General features: G+C 42.6%; 2 protein-coding genes across 2 annotated transcripts in view; one reads left to right on the top strand and one right to left on the bottom strand.

The window, feature by feature from the left end:
* The window catches only part of LOC139233626 (uncharacterized), a 29,690-nt gene extending 24,352 nt beyond the window's left edge, over nt 1-5,338 (bottom strand). Inside the window, exon 1 of the mRNA XM_070864033.1 lies at nt 5,273-5,338. The gene's annotated coding sequence lies outside the window, so the exon portion shown is untranslated. The remainder of the gene's footprint in view (nt 1-5,272) is intronic.
* A 210-nt stretch (nt 5,339-5,548) lies between these two features.
* ccdc43 (coiled-coil domain containing 43) lies at nt 5,549-17,681 on the top strand. The gene is made up of 5 exons (XM_070864490.1): nt 5,549-5,775; nt 8,751-8,841; nt 9,085-9,220; nt 11,932-11,987; nt 17,075-17,681. The coding sequence occupies exons 1-5, from the start codon at nt 5,593-5,595 to the stop codon at nt 17,260-17,262; spliced, it is 654 nt and encodes a 217-aa protein (XP_070720591.1). The 5' UTR covers nt 5,549-5,592; the 3' UTR covers nt 17,263-17,681.
* The last annotated feature ends 1,748 nt before the right edge of the window (nt 17,682-19,429 follow it).

Genomic DNA, 19,429 nt, shown 5'->3' on the forward strand with positions numbered 1-19,429 from the left:
GACATAGAGAGAAAGACAAGGAGGGTTAGTTTATCTTTGTCAGTCACATTGGATGTCATTTGTGACTTTGATAAGAGCTGTTTAGGTACTGTGGCAGTGCGGAAACCTGATTGGAGGGATTTAAACAAGGAGTTCCAGGAAAGATGGGCATGGATTTGGGAGGCGACAACACAAGTCAGGGACTTGGGAGAGGAAAGGGAGGTTGAAGATGGACTGGTAGTTTGCAAGGATGGAGAGATCAAGGGTTGGCTTTTTGAGGAGTGGTTGTGATGGCAGATTTGAAGGAGACTGGGACAGTACCCGAGGAGAGAGAACCGTTAACAATATCAGCTCATATGGGCACCAGGAAGGGAAGTTGGGTAGTCAGCAGTTTAGTCAAGGGAGCAGGAAGTGGGTCTCATGGACAAGATGAGCTCAGCGAGAGCATGGCTGGAGATAGGAGAGAAACTAGAGAAAGACACGAGAAAGAAAGTAGAAAAAAAGCCCATCTTTTGTTATTGCCTCACTCACGCTCAATTTATACATTTCTGTGTAGCACTGTAACTCATGTTTATTAAACTTCATGGTCCCTGAAATTATTAGATTCCTGTAATAAACTAGTTTTGCTGCCTTTCTGCTGTATTTCTGACAATGGGCGCCAACCCGACTTCAGGATAAAAATGACAGCTATAAAAACGGACATAGGCTTGAGTATTAAAATAAGCCACTGCAAAGCCCCACCAGAAAAGGCAAACTTTTAAAGTTAAAAAAGAACAAAGTCTGGATGGCCAAGCAAAACACCATTCACATTTTAATGACTCAAAAGTACTGTCTCATCAACTCGTTTCAGTATCTACTGCATTTGGGTATGCATCCTTCCCTAAATTCACAACGTAAAATAGAAGAATTATAACCAATCATCATCATCATTGGCAGTCCCTCAGAATCGAGGAAGACTTGCTTCCACTCTAAAAATATATGAGTTCTTAGGTGACGGAACAGTCCAATACGAGAAGCACAGTCCCTGTCACAGGTGGGACAGACATTCGTTGAGGGAAAAGGTGGGTGGGACTGGTTTGCCGCACGCTCTTTCTACTGCCTGCGCTTGTTTTCTGCATGCTCTCAGCGATGAGACTCAAGGTGCTCAGCACCCTCCTGGATGCACTTTCTCCACTTAGGGCGATCTTTGGCCAGGGACTCCCAGGTGTCAGTGGGGATGTTGCACTTTATCAAGGAGGCTTTGAGGGTGTCTTTGAAACGTTTCCTCTGCCCACCTTTGGCTCATTTGCCGTGAAGGAGTTCCGAGTAGAGCGCTTGCTTTGGGAGTCTCGTGTCAGGCATGCAAACAGTGAGGCCTGCCCAGCGGAACTGATTGAGTGTGGTCAATGCTTCAATGCTGGGGATTTTGGCCTGGTCGAGGACGCTAACGTTGGTGCGTCTGTCCTCCCAGGGGATTTGCAGGATCTTGCGGAGACACCGTTGATGGTATTTCTCCAGCAACTTGAGGAGTCTACTGTACATGGTTCCATGTCTCTGAGCCATACAAGAGGGTGGGTATCACTACAGTCCTGTAGACCACGAGCTTGGTGGTCCATTTGAGGGCTTGGTCTTCAAACACTCTTTTCTTCAGGCGGTCGAAGGCTGCACTGGCGGCAAAGCAATTATCTCACCTTGAGTTTATAAGAAATATTATAGGACAAGAGGGCAAAGATTCAGTCGTTTTTCAGTCAATATCAGGTGTCAACCAAAAAATAACAAATGACAGATATCTCATTAAAAAAGTGCCCAAACTGGTTACTGGGAGCACAGTATGTCCCCATTTGTACTGCTGTTAAACTGATACTGCACCGATTATAGTACCGCTTATTAATTTCTCTATGAAATACAGGAAGCAATGTTCATCTGTTGTGGGTGGATAATTTAAACAAAGGGGATGCAGGCTTCAGACATTAACTGAAACAACTGCAAAACTATGACACGTTAAAAAAAGAGTCTAAAAGCCAACAGCTGTTTTAATTGTGAAACTTACTTTAAAAAGACAGATTTTGAATAAACATTTGCATAGTATTATCAGGTTTAAATTGAAAAATTGTGAATGCTGGAAATTTGAAATAGAGACTGAAAATGCTGGAAAGCCAGACAAACAGCACCTAAAAAGGAAAAGATAGCTGAATATTCTGGATGGAAATGAAATGTAACCTACCTTTTCTTTTTTAGGTGCTGACTAAACTCCTGTTTGCCAACATTTGCAGTTCATATTCTTTATTAACAAGTAGCATTCAGGGCATTCTTAACAAAAAGCTCATCTACCAGAAGCTTCTCAAACAGTTTCTGAAATAACTATTAGCAATGTTACCACTAGGATTTTCATACCATATCTCTTTGGAGTGTGAAAATCACCAAGCAGTACATTTAGAGATTTTGTTCATCTAAACTTGGATATCTGGAGATTGCACTTTGATTTATATATCAGGGTTAAGTATTGGGTGGCTGGTTCCAAGTTTAATATTGGCAATAGTGACAGGAGCAATTAAAGAATGCATTATTTTTGCAAATTTAATACCACTGCGTGGCAGAATAACCATGGAGTTGGGCCACAAACTCACTGAAGGGAGCGGGGCAAGATTCCCTGGAGGAGACAGTCCCATGCCACGCTGAAGTAAACTCAATGCAGTGTCAAACCTTGTTTAAAAAGTGCTCAGAATGTTCTGGCACTTAGCCAGAGTTTACTTAAATACGATACTCCCAAAACATTAAAATTTTGCAAGTAGCAGCAAAGCTCAGCAGATGTGTAAGAGCGTGAGTGCAAAACTCACTCTTAGCCAGAATTTGGAGTCAAGCAGTTTAAGCAAGGTATGACTTGACCAGAACCCAACATGGTATAAATTAGGAGTTTAAATGGAGAGTATATGCTACTTTACATTTTTGGAGGTTAAAATAGGAATGAAGATTAAATGTATTATTTGTTGTGTTTATTCCCCATGTCATTCCCATACACACACACGCGCACACACACACACATATATATATATACACACATTATACATATAAAATTTATTTATATTTTCTCAAAAAATACAATACAAATTAAGTTTAATAACACAGCAACCTTTTTAACCACACTTCCAATTCAAATGAACAGATAACCAAATAGCCTTCTTCTATTGCTATAAAATCCTAATACTTATCAAACACTATTATAATGGGGATCAGACATGAATGATGACTTCCAATTATCATACACTATGTATAACCAACATTCCATCATTATCATCCTAGGCAGTCCCTCGAAACGAGGATGACTTGCTTCCATGCCAAAAAAGGGATGAGTTCGCAGGTGTTTCAATGAAGGACCTAATATTCCAGGTCCTGAACTACATCCTGAAGGGTGGAAGATGCCTGTGCATGGATTTTTTTTTTTTAACGTGCGGTGGCCGTTGCACGCCAGCCACCACACGGATTTGACAGAGCTAGGTCTTGGTCCAGTGGCAAGGATTACCGAAGACGACTGGAGACCAGCTCTGCTGTACGGACCTAGTGCGCACAAATATCGCAGTGTGGATTGGCCCGTGCTGCCCCTGGGACCCAATCGCGTCCCTCTACAATCTCTCGCCGCTCCTTCGCCCCGATCTTGCCGCTCCGACAAACATGTATATGATGTTCCTATCTCATCTTATGCTGTGCAAAATCCTTATTCATATATATTTTCATTGGAAAACCTCTCCCTTTAAAAACTTAAATATTGTTCTCTCATGTGAAGTAATATCTACACATCTAAATAGGCATCTACTCGTTTGCTGGAAAATGCATCAAATGGTGTCAAAATCAAAATTTTCTGGGGATGGGGAGCATGTCCCAAGATATCCCTAAAAGACAATTAAAAGACTTGCATTTATATAGTGCTTTTCACAACCACCGGATGGCCCAAAGCATTTTACAGCCAATTAAGTACTTTTTGAAGTGTAGTCGCTGTTATAATGTAGGAAACGTGGCAGCCAATTTGCACACAGTAAGCTCTAGAAACTGAAATGTGATAATGACCGACTAATCTGTTTTAATGATGTTGGTCGAGGGATAAATATTGACCAGGACGCTGGGGAGAACGCCCCTGCTCTTCAAAATGTGATCTTTTACATCCACCTGAGAGAGCAGACGTAGCCTTGGTCGAACATCTCATCTGAAAGACGGCACCTTCGAATGTGCGGCACTCCCTCAGTATTGCACTGGAGTGTCAGCCTAGATTTTTGTGCTCAAGTTTCTGGAGTGGGACTTGATCCCATAACCTTTTGACTCAGGCGAAAGTGCTACCCACTGAGCTACGATACTGCACAACATACATTATACTCACTGCTCGAATTGCCCCAACTGCTGCAAATGTACCCCAGGCTGGTGAATTGAGGGTGACATAACATTCAAGACTCTCGGCTAAAGCACAATTTCCCCCTTGAGCTGCATACAGTGAATAAGCCCAAAACAGCACCGTTATCTGAACAGTCAGCCAACGGCTCAGTCGGTAGCACCCTTGCCTGAGTCAGAAAGTTGTGAAATCAACAACAACTTGTACTTTAACGTAGTGAAACATCCCAAGGCGCTTCACGGGAGTATTACAAGACAAAACATTTGACACCTAGCCGTGCAAGGAGAAATTAGGACAGTCGACCAAAAACTTGGTCAAAGAGGTAGATTTTAAGAAGCGTCTTCAAGTCCCGCTCCGGACTTTTGAGCTGAGGGAGTGCTGCACTGTCGGAGGTGCTGTTAAACCGAGGCCCCTTCTGCCCTCTCAGGTGGGCGTAAAAGATCCCGCGGCACAGTTTCGAAGAAGAGCAGGGGAGTTCTCCCCCGGTGTACTGGGAACCAATACTTATCCCTCAACCAACACAACAGATGCTCGGGGCGGTTATCGCATTGCTGTTTGTGGGAGCTTGCTGTGAGCAAATTGGCGTTCCCTACATCACAACAGTGACTGCACTTGAATAAAAAGGGCAAGTACCTGATTGGCTGTAAACTGGACGTCCGTTGGTCGTGAAGGGCGCTATATAAATGCAAGTCTTTTGAAAGCAAGAGCGCTTGTTCTTTTTTTTAATTTTTAAACAAAGAGCTTCTCCTCGGCCGAGGCAGGGGATTTAGCGGCCATTTAAAGGACCGCCGCCACACCAGGGCTGAAATCTGAGGAGAAAAATAAATAAACGAAGCAGCTCCAATTGTGTGTGGGAGGAGAGAGGGGGGGGGGGGGGGTTAAAGTGAATTTAAAGCCCGTCACCGGGAACAAAGGGGGAGGGGGTGACTAACTCACCGTCGCCGGTTGGAAGCCTCTGACCATGTGTATGTCGGTGCCTTTCGGCGGTGTTCTCTCTCTCCCGCCGCCGCCTCGGGCCGTTTACTTTGGAATGGATCTGAATTTCAAACCCGGCCGCGCTTTAGCGCCAAGTTGCAGCTAGCGGCCGGCGGCCGCTCGAGCGGGGGGCGGGGTCAAAGGTGGGCGCCGCCGATTGGCTGGTTTCCCCCCCCCCCCACAGCCGTTCAGGCAGCTCGGCGGGCAGCCGCAGTTGCGGGCGGGAGGGAGGATTAGGTCCCCTTCACTCTTGCTCCCTCATACACACACACACACACAAGATGGCGGCGCCCAGTGGCGAGGCAGAGGCGGCATTCGCGGGCTGGTTGAGCCAGCGGCTGCTGCAGCTGGAGATCGTCGACGACGTCGTCTACGGCTCGTACATCAACGGGATCCTGCGGGAGGAGGAAGAGGAAGAGGAGGAGAAGTGTGAGGCGCTGCGGGGCATACTGTCCGCATTCATGGTGAGCTGGGCTGCTCCCCCTTGGCCGTGCGGGCTCGGTCTGCGCGCCTCACCCCCCGGCTGCTCTTACTTTCAAATCAATTTTTTCCACAGTCTGTGTTTTTTTTTTACACCACGTCAAAGTCGGGGGGAAAAAAACGTGTTGGTTTATCGCTTGATTTCTGACATTTGTGGTAATTTGAACCGCCTGGTGTAACTCGATGCAGTGGCTAATTCTGTCACACTGCATGAATCTGTAAATATAGCCCTGAATTCTTCACGTAGTTGCCCTAAACCACGTTTCAGAACAGAAAAACATTCTATCATATTGGTACTGAATGTATTGTCTCATTGTATTTGCTTCAATAGGCGCATGTGCAATATGTGGGGAAGAAACATACTCGCCCCCGAAATTACACATTTATATCCTGCTGTTATTTCCCCCTCCTCTTCCGAAAACTTTTGATTTAAGGCAACAAGAAGTTGGACTCGTTATACAGAAATGAAAATCAAAACTGCCACTCTTCGTGTGTCTGTAACGTGTTTATTGTAGTGTTCAGAATAATTGATTTAAATTCCACCGCTTCCACTGAAATTCTTTTTGGGAGCTTTACTCTTCAACCACGATTCAAATTAACCACACGTGGATTATTAAAACAACCAGATTTGCATAATAGGGTGCTCTTTAAAAAAACGAACAGAGAATAGATAAGTATGGCGCCATGTTGCTACAGCTCATTTATCGAGTCTGAAGCATCGTCGTACTAAGATGAATGACCCATAAATCGGGCGGGGGACGGATATGAAAAGTGAAATCAAGGTGATGATTAGAGGGAAAAAAAATAATCTTTGCCACAGACCCTATGTTGCAAAATATGTAAGAAAGCTGCTTTGTTGTGAGAAGTTCTGTAAGAAGTAAATATCCACTTAGGACCGCAAGTTAATTACGCAGTGTACTAAAATATTTAGATAATGGTCTATCTATTTTCATACTAGCGTACACTTCCATAACAAACAACTCCTCATGCACTCTTTGATCTCAGCTCATCCACTTACTGCTCCCCTAACCCCATTTCCACTAAGCTGCTGACCACCAACTTAACTTCCTAGGCCCAAGTTGATCATTTTGTAAAGGATTCTCTTTTCTCAGGTACTGCCCCACGCTTTTCAAAATAACTGTGATCACCCCTCCCCTTTTTAAAAAAAAAACTGTTGACTTTTCTGTCCTTACAAACTATTCTTCATATCCAACCTCTGTTTTATCTCAATCATTGAACATGTTGGCACCTCCCAAATCTGTGCCCATCTTTCCTGCAAGTCCCTGTTTGAAAATCTCTATAATCAGCTTTCCGTCCCTGCCACAGAACAAAAACGGCCCTCCCCAAAGTCCTAAAGGACACCCTCTGTAACTATCCATACTCACTTTCTTCAACCTCTGCAGCCTTCAAACTTTCAGCCACACCATCCTCCTCTGATGCCACTACTTTGTTGTACAGCTCAGTGGGACTTTGCTTGCTTGGTTTCATGCTTGCCTATCTAATCAGAGCAAGAGCATCTTCAGCAATGGCTTCTCTTCTCATCCCTGCACTGTTACCTCTGGAGTATCCCAGAGATCTGGATGATGTCGAGCTTCTTTGGTGTTGCACCCGTGCAGGCAAGTGGCGAGTATTCCATCACACTTCTGATTTTTGCTTGGTAGGTGGTGGTGGAGTCTCTTTAGGAAGTCAGGAGATGAGACACTCGTCACAGAATACCCAGCCTATGACATGCTCTAGGAGTTGTGGAATTTCTTCTGAGGGTTGTAAATCTATGGAATCCTGTGCCCCAGAGAGCTTTGGAGGCTGGGTCATTGAATATATTTAAGGCGGAAATAGACAGATTTTTGAGCGATAAGGGAATAAAGGGTTATGGGGAGCTGGCAGGGAAGTGGAGCTGAGTAGTCCATGATCAGATCAGCCATGATCTTATTAAATGGCGCAGCAGGCTCGAGGGGCCGGGGGCCTACTCCTGCTCCTATTTCTTATGTTTATGTAGCTGGTCATGTTCAATTTTTGGTCAATGTTGACCCCCAGGATGTTGATAGTGGGGGACCCGGTGACGGTAATGCAATTGCATATCAAGGCTAAGCTCTCTATTGTTGATTATGGTCATTGCCAGGCACTTGTGGATTCACATGTTACGTGCCACATGGATGTTGTCCAGGACTTGCTGTATGCAGGCATGGACTGCTTCATTATCTGAGGAATTGCAAATTGAGCTGAATACTGCAGTTATCAGTGAACAGCTATATTTTTGACTCTGCAATAGATACAAGGTAATTGAGGAAGCAACTGAAGATATTTGGGCCCAAGATGCTGCTTTGAGAAACTCTTGCTGTGATATGCTGGGGCTCAGATGATTGGCTTTTTATGTCAAGGGCTGTCACTATTGCCTCATGTCTGGAATTTAGATCTTGTCCATAATTGGACCAAAGCTGTAATAAGGTCTGGAGCAGAGTGGTCCTGGTGGAACCCAAACTGCATTGGTGAGCGGTTTATTAATTAGTAAGTGCTGCTTGATGGCACTGCTGATGACTCCTTCCATCACTTTACTGATGATTAAGTGTAGGCTGATACGGTGGTATTTGGCCAGATTGGATTTATCCTGCTTTTTGTGGACAGGATGTACCCGGGCAATTTTACACATTGCTGCTGGGTAGATGCAGTACTGGAACAGCTTAGCTAGGGGCGTGACTAGTTCTGGAATACAGGCCTTCAGCACTTCAGCAGGATATTGTCAGGGCCTACAGCCTTTGCTCATAAAATAAAGTCTTTATAAAAGACCAAACTAACAAATGAGTTTGTTCAGCCATGAACTCATTGAATGGCGGTGCAGGCTAGAAGGGCCGAATGGCCTACTCCTGCACCTATTTTCTATGTTTCTATGTTTGAATTCACTTAATTTTTCCTCTGAAGCAGGCTGTATATAAATCTGCAGTTCTACTGTTATTTTTTTCAGGATGAAGATTCATTAGCAATCATTTGCAATGAAATAATTCAAAAGTGGTCTGAGACCATAAACAATATCACACAAGAGAAAAATGTTGAAGGTAAAGATCAGGATAATCTCAGATGTCCAATAATTGCTGTTCTTTTTTTTTGCATATTTTAAATGCATGAAGTCAATAAATTGGGTGAGTATGCATCATAACTATGTAGGATATTTGTTTTATTTGTACAAATGTTAAAAGATTATAACGAATAATATCAGAAGGAAAAATCTTTGCTCCTTTTCGTATTCTAAATATAAAACTTTAATATCTAACTGGAGTTCTTCTGTCTGTGGTTTTAAGATGAAGTACACGCCATTGCAAGCCTGATTGAGAAACAGGCTCAGATTGTTGTGAAACAAAAAGGTCCTTCAGAAGAGGAGAAATCTAGGAAAGCTGCAGTTCTTGCACAATATGCAAATATAACAGACGAGGAGGAATATCCTTTTTGGTATTGCATTCTTGGGAAGAAGGATTGAGATATCTTCAATGGAATAACTTTACTGACAATGATTTGAAAGCTCAGTCTTGCTCCCCCCGCCCCCCCCCCCCCCCCCACCTGCAAAAGAGCAATAAATTAGCATAGATGTGAGTTTTTTGGGGGAGGGTGGTTTGAAAGATAATTAAACAGCACTATGATGGAAGCCCTTGATTTTCTTTTTCAGAAATATATAAAAAATACACTGTAAAAGATGCTATGAAAAGAAGGAAGGTGAATAGATAATGCTACTGTCAGCTGTGGCTCAGTGGGTAACACTCTTGCCTCTGAGTCAGAAAGCTGAGTTTTCAAGTCCCACTCCAGGGACTTGAGTGCAAAAAATCCAGGATGACATTCCAGTGCAGTGCTGAGGAGTGCTGCACTGTCAGAGGTGCTGTCTTTCGGATGAGACGTTAAACCGAGGCCCTGTCTGTTCTCTCAGGTGGACGCAAAAGATCCCATGGCACTATTTTGAAGAAGAGCAGGAGAGTTATCCCCGATGTCCTGACCAATATTTATCTCTCAATCAACATAACAAAAAAAACACATCATTATCACATTGCTGTTTGTGGGAGCTTGCTGTGTGCAAATTGGCTGCCGCGTTTCTTACAACAGTGACTACACTCAAAGTACTTAATTGGCTGTAAAGCGCTTTGAGACATCCGGTGTTCTTGAAAGGCGCTATATAAATCCAAATCTTTTACAAAAACATTTCACCAGTAGCAATAATATTACTATATCTTTCTTACGAATGTTATCATAACCTTCTAATGGGTCTTTACTAGTGCTGCTGTTTAATTGATCTCTTGGAGGTAAATGGAATCAGCCAATGTTGTCTTTGTTAATACTTCAACCCATTAGGGGACACAGCTCAGCACATCTGATAACTGGCCTGACAAGGTTTTACAAACTAAGGGATATATGTCGTCCTTCATTTGTCTGACCATGAATGCACCAAAACTTTGCCATAGACTGATAAGCCATGACTTCTTATCTTATAAGTTTGAAGGCGAGAAAGTGCTATCAGAAATAATGTATTTAAAACAAATAATAAAACACATTTCTGTACTTATAAAAAGCATGCACCACAAAATGAATGTCTTTCAATTCCTGGCTAACATTCCTCCTTCAATCGACACCACCAAAACAGCTTTTCTGGTCATTGATTCATTTGCTGTTTGTTGCAAATTGGCAGCCATGTTGCCTATGTAACAAAAGTGCCTGCACTTCACACACAATCCATTGATTGCAAAGCATTTTGGGATGACTTGAGGATGTGATGCCACAGAACATCAGGTTTCACATGTACGCGAATGACACCCAGCTCTCTCTACCTTATCAGCAACTACCTTGATCTCTCCGCTGCCTCTAATTTGTCACGTTGCTTGTCTGACATCCAGTATTGGATGAGTGGAAATTTCCTTTAATTAAATATTGCGAAGACCAAAGCGGTTATCTTCGGTCCACGACGCACAGTCCATTTTTGAGCCACCGACTCCATCCCCCTTCCTGGCTGCTGTCTGAAGATGAACTGTTCGCAACTTCCTGGCAGGCCTCCCATCTTCCAGCTTCCGTAAACCTGCCCATATCCTAACTTGCACTCAGGCCTGTTTACGTATCGCCCGTGTTTGCTGACCTACATTGGCTCCCAGTTTGGCGATACCTTGATTTTAAAATTCTCATCCTTGTCTTCAAATTCCTTCATGGCCTCATCCCTCTCTTTCTCTGTAGCCTCCTCTAGCCCTTACAACCCTATTAATGACTATCTTATATTTATGGCCCCTAATTCTGATTTCGCCCACAAATGGGAACATCTTCTCTACGTCTACCCAATCAAATCCTTTCATAATAATGAACTGGCAGCCCACAGGTTTGAAGGTCAAATTTCACCATAGTAATTTGTGAAATTGAATTCAATAAATCTGACCGCAAAAGCTGCTGGATTGTCACAAAAACCTAACTGGTTTATTACTACCCTCCAAGGAAGGGAATATGTGACTCTAGTCCCACACTCTGTGGTTGACTTTTAATACCCTCAGGGCAACTATGGATTGACAATAAATATTGGCTTGTGTGTCTCCTACAGTGCAAGAACAATTACCAAGGGTGATGCTTATGTTTCCTGCACCAGCCATTCTTGTGGTGTCTGAGCGAGATTGCCAAATTCTTGGTAGATTTCTGTTGACTTAAATCCCCTTGGAATTGGATTGATACTGACTAATCACATGGAATATTTCATTTCATTTATACTACATTTGATTTTAACCCATTCCCGAGGGGGTTAAGGGACTGCAGACTAATTCACTTAGTCACCTTGCCTGGCCCATTTACTTTCTTTTTGCAATGATCCTCTTGGAGTTACTTTCTGGTTGGTAATGATTAAATGAGAGGATGTGTGATGCTACTTTCATTAATTTCTGCTTTTTAAAAAAAAAAATACTATAGGCATGTGAGAAGTTACGGAGGGAAAAAAATCCTACATATAATTTTTTGGCAGAATAAAGATGGTCCATGAAATGAAACTTGCTAGAAGTCCATATGCAGTTCGATGGTTTTGTATCATATCTGAAACAGCTATGTGATCAAATCAATTCGGTCAACCACCAGCTCATCATCCATTGATGTTATTTGTTACTCACAGCTTAAACTTTTAGTTTCTTTAACTTGAGCACTGAAGATGAAGAAGCCCATGGAACAAGTGGAGCCTTTCACTTTGATAGTGATAAATGTATCCTTTTTCCAATGCATTTATTTTGTTATAAGTCGTTTTCTTCTGATAGCTAAAGTTACTTTGGTCATATTCTTAATGGGCAAAGAAGTTGTGGCTTCTTAACTTACAATACAATACTTAAACCTAGTATGGCACGTTCCATTATATTTATGTAACATTCTTGGTTTGGGGCCACTGACAATCAGCAACAACTGCCCAGATAAAAAATATTCAGGATGAATATAAAAAGTACAGAGGAGGTGAAAAAGGAATTAAGAGGGGCAAAGACAGTATGAGAATAGATTGGTGGCCAACATAAAATGGAATCCAAAGGTCTCTTATAGGCATATTACAGTAAACAGGTTGTCAGAGGAGTGGTGGAACTGATTAGGGACCAAAATGGAAATCTACTGGTGCAGGCAGAAGGCAGGGCTGAGGTACTAAATGAGTACTTTGCATCGGTGTTTGCCAAGGGAGAGGACTTTGGCAAAGTTATGGTAAACAAGGAGATTGTTGATAAAAATAGACAGAGGTACTAGAAAGACTTGCAGTACTTATAGTGGATAAGTCACCCAGTCCGGATGGATGCATCCTAGATTGCTGAGGAAAGTAAGAGTAGAAATTGCAGAGGTGCTGGCCACAATCTTCCAATCCTCCTTAGATACAGGGGTGGTGCCAGAGGACCGGAGGATTGCAAATGTTACACCCTTGTTCAAAAAAAAAGAGAAGGATAAACCTGGCAATTGCAGGCCAGTCTGTTTAACGTCGGTGGTGGGGAAGCTTTCAGAAACAATAATCCAGGAGAAACTTAACAGCCACTTGGACAAGCATGGACTAATAAAGGAGAGCCAGCATGGATCTGTTGAGGGCAAATCGTGTTTGACTACATTGACTTTTATGATGAGGTAACAGAGAGGTTGGATGAGGACAGCGCAGTTGATGTGTATTTTCAAAGGGCATTTGATAAAGTAATACTTACTCGGCTTGTTAGCAAAATTGAAGCCCATAAGATAAAAGGGGCAGTAGGGGCATCGATACTAATTCGCAATCTTGTGCGAGGCCCCTTGGGGAAGAGTGACCATAATATGGTAGAATTCTTTATTAAGATGGAGAGTGACACAGTTAATGCAGAAAATAGGGTCCTGAACTTAAGGGAAGCTAACTTCGACGGCATGAGACGTGAATTGGCTAGAATAGACTGGCAAATGATACTTAAAGGGTTGACAGTGGATAGGCAATGGCAAACATTTATAGATTACATGGATGAACTTCAACAGTTGTACATCCCTGTCTGGAGTAAAAATAAAACAGGGAAGGTGGCTCAACTGTGGCTAACAAGGGAAATTAAGGATAGTGTTAGATGCAAGGAAGAGGCATATAAATTGGCCAGAAAAAGCAGCAAACCTGAGGACTGGGAGAAATTTAGAATTCAGCAGAGGAGGACAAAGGGTTTAATTAGGAAGGGGAAAATAGAGTACGAGAGGAAGCTTGCTGGGAACATAAAAACTGACTGCAAAAGCTTCTATAGATATGTGAAGAGAAAAAGATTAGTGAAGACAAATGTAGGTCCCTTACAGTCGGACTCAGGTGAATTTATAATGGGGAACAAAGAAATGGCAGACCAATTGAACAAATACTTTGGTTCTGTCTTCACGAAGGAAGACACAAATAACCTTCATGATGTACTAGGGGACCGAGGGTCTAGTGAGAAGGAGGAACTGAAGGATATCCTTATCAGGCGGGAAGTTGTGTTGGAGAAATTGATGGGATTGAAGGCCGATAAATCCCCGGGGCCTGATTGTCTGCATCCCAGAGTACTTAAGGAAGTGGCCCTAGAAATAGTGGATGCATTGGTGATCATTTTCCAACAGTCTATCGACTGGATCAGTTCCTATGGACTGGAGGGTAGCTAATGTCACACCACTTTTTTAAAAAGGAAGAGAAGGCGGGCAATTATAGACCGGTTAGCCTGACATCAGTAGTGCGGAAAATGTTGGAATCAATTAATAAGGATGAAATAGCAGCGCATTTGGAAAGCAGTGACAGGATTGGTCCAAGTCAGCATGGATTTATGAAAGGGAAATCATGCTTGACAAATCTACTGGAATTTTTTGAGGATGTAACTAGTAGAGTGGACATGGGAGAACCAGTGGATGTGGTGTATTTGCACTTTCAAAAGGCCTTTGACAAAGTCCCAGATAAGAGATTGGTGTGCAAAATCAAAGCACATGTATTGGGGGTAATGTACTGGAGTGGATAGAGAATTGGTTGGCAGACAGGAAGCAGAGAATTGGGATAAACAGGTCCTTTTCGGAATGGGAGACAGTGACTAGTGGAGTGCCGCAGGACTCAGTGCTGGGACCCCAGCTCTTTACAGTATACATTAATGATTTGGATAAAGGAATTGAGTGTAATATCTCCAAGTTTGCAGATGACACTAAACTGGGTGGTGGTGTGAGCTGTGAGGAGGATGCTCAGAGGCTGCAGGGTGATTTGGACAGGTTAGGTGGATGGGCAAATGCATGGCAGATGCAGTATAATGTGGATAAATGTGAGGTTATCCACTTTGGTGGCAAAAACATAAAGGCAGAATATTATCTGAATGGCGGCAGATTAAGAAAAGGGGAGGTGCAACGAGACCTGGGTGTCATGGTTCATCAGTCATTGAAAGTTGGCATGCAGGTACAGCAGGCGGTGAAGAAGGCAAATGGCATGGGGATTTGAGTATAGGAACAGGGAGGTCTTTCTGCAATTATACAGGGCCTTGGTGAGGCCTCACCTGGAATATGGTGTTCAGTTTTGGTCTTCTAATCTGAGGAAGGATGTTCTTGCTATTGAGGGAGTGCAGCGAAGGTTCACCAGACTGATTCCAGGGATGGCTGGACTGACATATGAGGAGAGACTGGATCAACTGGGACTTTATATACTGGAGTTTAGAAGGATGAGAGGGGATCTCAGAAACGTATAAGATTCTAACGGGACAGGTTAGATGTGGGAAGAATGTTCCCGATGTTGGGAAAGTCCAGAACCAGGGGATACAGTCTAAGGTTAAGTGGTAGGCCATTTAGGACTGAGGTGAGGAGAAACTTCTTCACTCAAAGTTGTTAACCTGTGGAATTCCCTGCCGCAGAGAGTTGTTGATGCCAGTTTATTGGATATATTCAAGAGGGATATGGCCTTTACGGCTAAAGGGATCAAGGGGTATGGAGAGAAAGCAGGAAAGGGGTACTGAGGTGAATGATCAGCCATGATCTTATTGAATGGTGGTGCAGGCTCGAAGGGCCGAATGGCCTACTCCTGAACCTATTTTCTATGTTTTTAAAATTGGCTAAGCAATAGAAAACAGATTTATGAATGGCTGTTTTTCAGACTGGAGGGAGGTATATCGTGGTGTTCCTCAGGGTTCAGTACTGGGCCCACTATTGTTTTTGATATACATTAATAACTTGGACTTGGGGGTACAGAATACAATTTCGAAATTTGCAGATTAAACGAAACTAGGAAGTGTAGTAAACAATGAGGAAGATAGTAATAGACTTCAAAAGGACATAGGCTGGTGGAATGAGCAGACACATGGCAGATGAAATTCAATGTAGGAAAGTGTGAGATGATGCATTTTGGTAGGAAGAATGAAGAGAGACAATACAAGCTGAATAGTACATGTCTAAAGGGGGTGCAAGAACAGAGAACTGGGAGTATTTGTGCATAAATCTTTGAAGGTGGCAGGGCAGGTTAACAACTGGACTTTATAAACAGGGGCATGAAGTACAAAAGCCAGCAAGTTATACTAAACCTATATAAAACACTAGGTCGGCCCCAGCTGGAGTATTGTATCCAATTCTGGGCACCATACTTTAGGAAGGTCTTGAAGGCTTTAGAGAGGTTTACTTGAGATTTACTTTGGTTTCTGGGATGAAGATTACAGTTACGTGGATAGACTGGAGAAGTTGGGGTTGTTCTCCTTAGAGCAGAGAAAGCCAAGAGGAGATTTGATAGGTGTTTGAAATGAAATGTTTAGACAGAGTAAAAATAAACTCTTTCTAAAGGCCGATAACCAGAGGGCACAGATTGATGATGATTGGCAAAAGAACTAGACATAAGTGACATAAGGGAAAAAAAATTTATGCAACAAGTGGTTAGGATTTTGGGATGCACTGCCTGATAAGGTGACGGATACAGATTCAATAGTAGCCTTCAAAAGGGAACTGGATAAATACTTGAAAGATAATAAAAAAAAATGGCAGGGATATGGGGAAAGCTGGGGAGTGGGACTAACTGGATTGCTCTTCGAGAACCGGCGAAGACTTGATGGGCTGAATGGCCTCCTTCTGTACTGTACTATTCTATGATTTTATGAGTTCTCCATGTGTAAAAACTGTTGTGCATTACATGGCTGAAGACATTTCAAGACCTGGTATCACATCACATCACGTAAGCCTGCTGTTAAGCTCCCAGAATCCCACTGCCCAGTCCTCAGATTCCTGCTAGCCTCCAACCTGAATGCCACATTTGCTCATTAACATGCTAGTTTACTAGTTCTGGGACTACAACTCTCAGCATGTGCCATGCCAGTTCAGTACACAATCCTCTGAAGCGATATAGACTGTAGATTTGTAAGCATCACAAACTATACGAGTCAAGCGTTGGACTATCTGAGCAACCGCATGCAAGGTATTTATATGAAATTTACAAAAAATAGATAATTCTGATAGGACCCTCACCATCACAGTGGGCACATTAGGCACTGTGAGACCATCCATACACAGCCTGACAGTAAATTTGAGTGTTGTAGATGCAGGAAACTGGAAATTACATTTGATGTGTCTGATCAGGAAGCAACAGACTCTGGTGGAGCAGGTTAAATTGAAAGTGTGTGTCCCAAGTATATGTATGAAAAAAATCTATGCAGACACAACAAGGGCAAGTTATGTTTTAATGCTCTTTTCATAGCTCCTATTTTGTTTGTTTCTTTCAGTTCTCTTTTCTCAAAATAATATATATATAGAATGTAGTAAATAAATGAAGATTTTTAATCATGGAGAGAAATTATTATTATAGTTACTGGATTGTCAGTTAGTTGGAATAATTCCTTAATTTAACTTTAGCTCTTTTTAAAAACACAAACGTTGAGGCTGTTCTTGTTGCAAAAAAAGCCGAAAGGGAGAAGGCTCGGGGAGATGCACAAAAGAAGAAGGAGCAAGATAAACTACAACGAGAGAAAGACAAGCTTGCAAAACAGGAAAGAAAGGAGAAGGAGAAGAAGAGAACTCAGAAAGGAGAACGGAAGCGGTAAAGATGAAGATATTCTGAGGTGAAGTTTGTATCCACCAGTAATATGGACTGTGTAGCACCCAACAACCTGTGTGTGTGTGTGGGGCAGGAGGGTGGTCTGGTGACATTTGAAAAACATTTTTCTTCATAAAATGCCAAATTTTTGCAATGTATGGTGTCAAAATTGAAAGTTCAAGGTCACATTTGGAAAAAAATCTTTTTTGATAGGTCTTTTGTTCATCATCGGCTGTTCAATTAGGTATTTCAATTTTTTTTGTGTTTCAGTTTGTAGTGTAACACTTATATAAAAATAGCCTACACAGAGGAAACTAGGAGTCAATGAAACACACACATGCTACAACGCAAACCCTTCAGTGAAGGAAGATTTTCAATTTGATGAAATGTAACTGAAGAATAAAGAATTTTCTGGAGACCGAACAATGCTTCCTTTTTTTAAGACTTACTTTTTATACCAGTTTCCAGATGGCTTTAACCATTTTTGACAAATTAGAACGTCACTTTTTTTTTGAGGGATGGTGTACTTTCCAGCACTGAAACTGAAATCATCTACTGAATTTATTTGAACTATTATTCACTTTAATTGTATGTTTGAGAAAATAAAGTATTTTTCATTGTAATTCATAAGAATAAATGGCAAATTTGTCACCTTGTAAATACAATACTTGTTGTTCTTCAAATAAAGAAAATAATTGCAAATTAGATTAAAGGAAAGCCACTGACAGCTGTTCCTTTTTAAAACAGCAGTTTTCAACTGGAATCCATTTGACCACCTATTCGCTTTCCTCTCCAGAGGTAGAAAAAAACCCTTTTGTTGTGCTGAAACAAACATATAGCTTGGGTTATAATCTTTAAAAAAAAAAATTGAGATTTGAGCTTTCTCTCATTTTTAGTGTGACCATTGTAGAGAGGCAGCTTCCATTAAGTAGATGGAATATTTTATATCTGTGACTTTGACTAAGTGGACAGTGGGCCACAGGACTAACAATTGCACTATACTGTAGTTAATTGCATAGGATGCCTGCCACATTTTCTGTCTGTTTCAAAAGGCAGTAAATACCATACTATTAGACCATTTATGTTCAAGCAAAGACTAATAGATTTATTAACAAATAAGGTACTACACAGAAGCAATAAGATAGTCGGGGTGAAATTGGATAAAGCTCAAAAATGGATGTGGGAAGGGCAACGTCTGCCCGTTCACAGTGGTGCTAAACGCACTGCTGGTTGGCTTAATGCTTAACGGGGGAACCACTATCGGGTGCAGTTTTATTACTGGCCAATAAAATTTGGCCTAGGCTTTCTGCACTACTTAAAGGGGAGGTGCTTTGTTGCAGAGACACCTCATTGTCACATTGAAGCCATGACTAAACAGAGAAGAGAGAGGGCAAGGAGGTTCTCTGCAGCACTGGAGGCCTTCATCCTGGGGCTGCCCAGACGGTCAGGCTCTCTACGTGGTGGTGGGGGGCGGGGAGAGGAGATAGCAGAGGCTGTCAGTATCACGTACACGAGTGCTCACGGTGAGTAAATGTATCTTCAAATGCCACATCCCATCAACTGCAACACCAGCTTCACACTGCTCAATGCAACACACCTACCAACAATCTCTAGCAATCACGACCTCACAATCGGCTTTACCTCACCCTCCCACACTTACCACTGCTGCAAGACTCACCCACATCTCACCTTGCACACACTATCAGCTATTCAACCACGGCAGGTACATAATCCAACACATTGCACTGCACTCACTGACACAATTCCCTTTTGCAGGCAAAGGAAGCACACTACTGCCATGAGCAGCAGCAGACGGGTGGAGGGGAAGCCCGACTGAGCTGGAGAACAGTGCTGGAGATCATTGGATGGGTAGTCATTGAGGCCGGAGCGAGTGGCAAGATTGGAAGCATTGCTGATGATGACAGTATGCTCCTAATCCTTCTCAAATCCCACCGCCATCCCACAATCTCTTCTCACTTACAAGCTGCTGATGGTGTAACTGCACAACTTGCTTCCCGCAAACTCTCCCCTCAACACAACCCGACACGTGTACCTTTCTCCTTTCAGATACTTAAGAATTGTCACCAGCACAACCTGTCCTAGATGTTATGACTCAGGAGTGAAGGAGAAGAGGCACTGTCACTCGATCTGACACTCTCAGGCACCAGCTCAGA

Source organism: Pristiophorus japonicus, chromosome 21 (genome assembly GCF_044704955.1).
Source record: "Pristiophorus japonicus isolate sPriJap1 chromosome 21, sPriJap1.hap1, whole genome shotgun sequence".
Taxonomy (NCBI): domain Eukaryota; kingdom Metazoa; phylum Chordata; class Chondrichthyes; family Pristiophoridae; genus Pristiophorus; species Pristiophorus japonicus.

Coding starts and splice junctions, on each gene's coding strand:
- ccdc43 (XM_070864490.1), top strand. CDS start 5,593: ATGGCGGCGCCCAGTGGCGAGGCAGAGGCGGCATTCGCGGGCTGGTTG. Junction 5,776..8,750: donor GCATACTGTCCGCATTCATG/GTGAGCTGGGCT, acceptor TATTTTTTTCAG/GATGAAGATTCATTAGCAAT. Junction 9,221..11,931: donor AATATAACAGACGAGGAGGA/ATATCCTTTTTG, acceptor TAACTTGAGCAC/TGAAGATGAAGAAGCCCATG.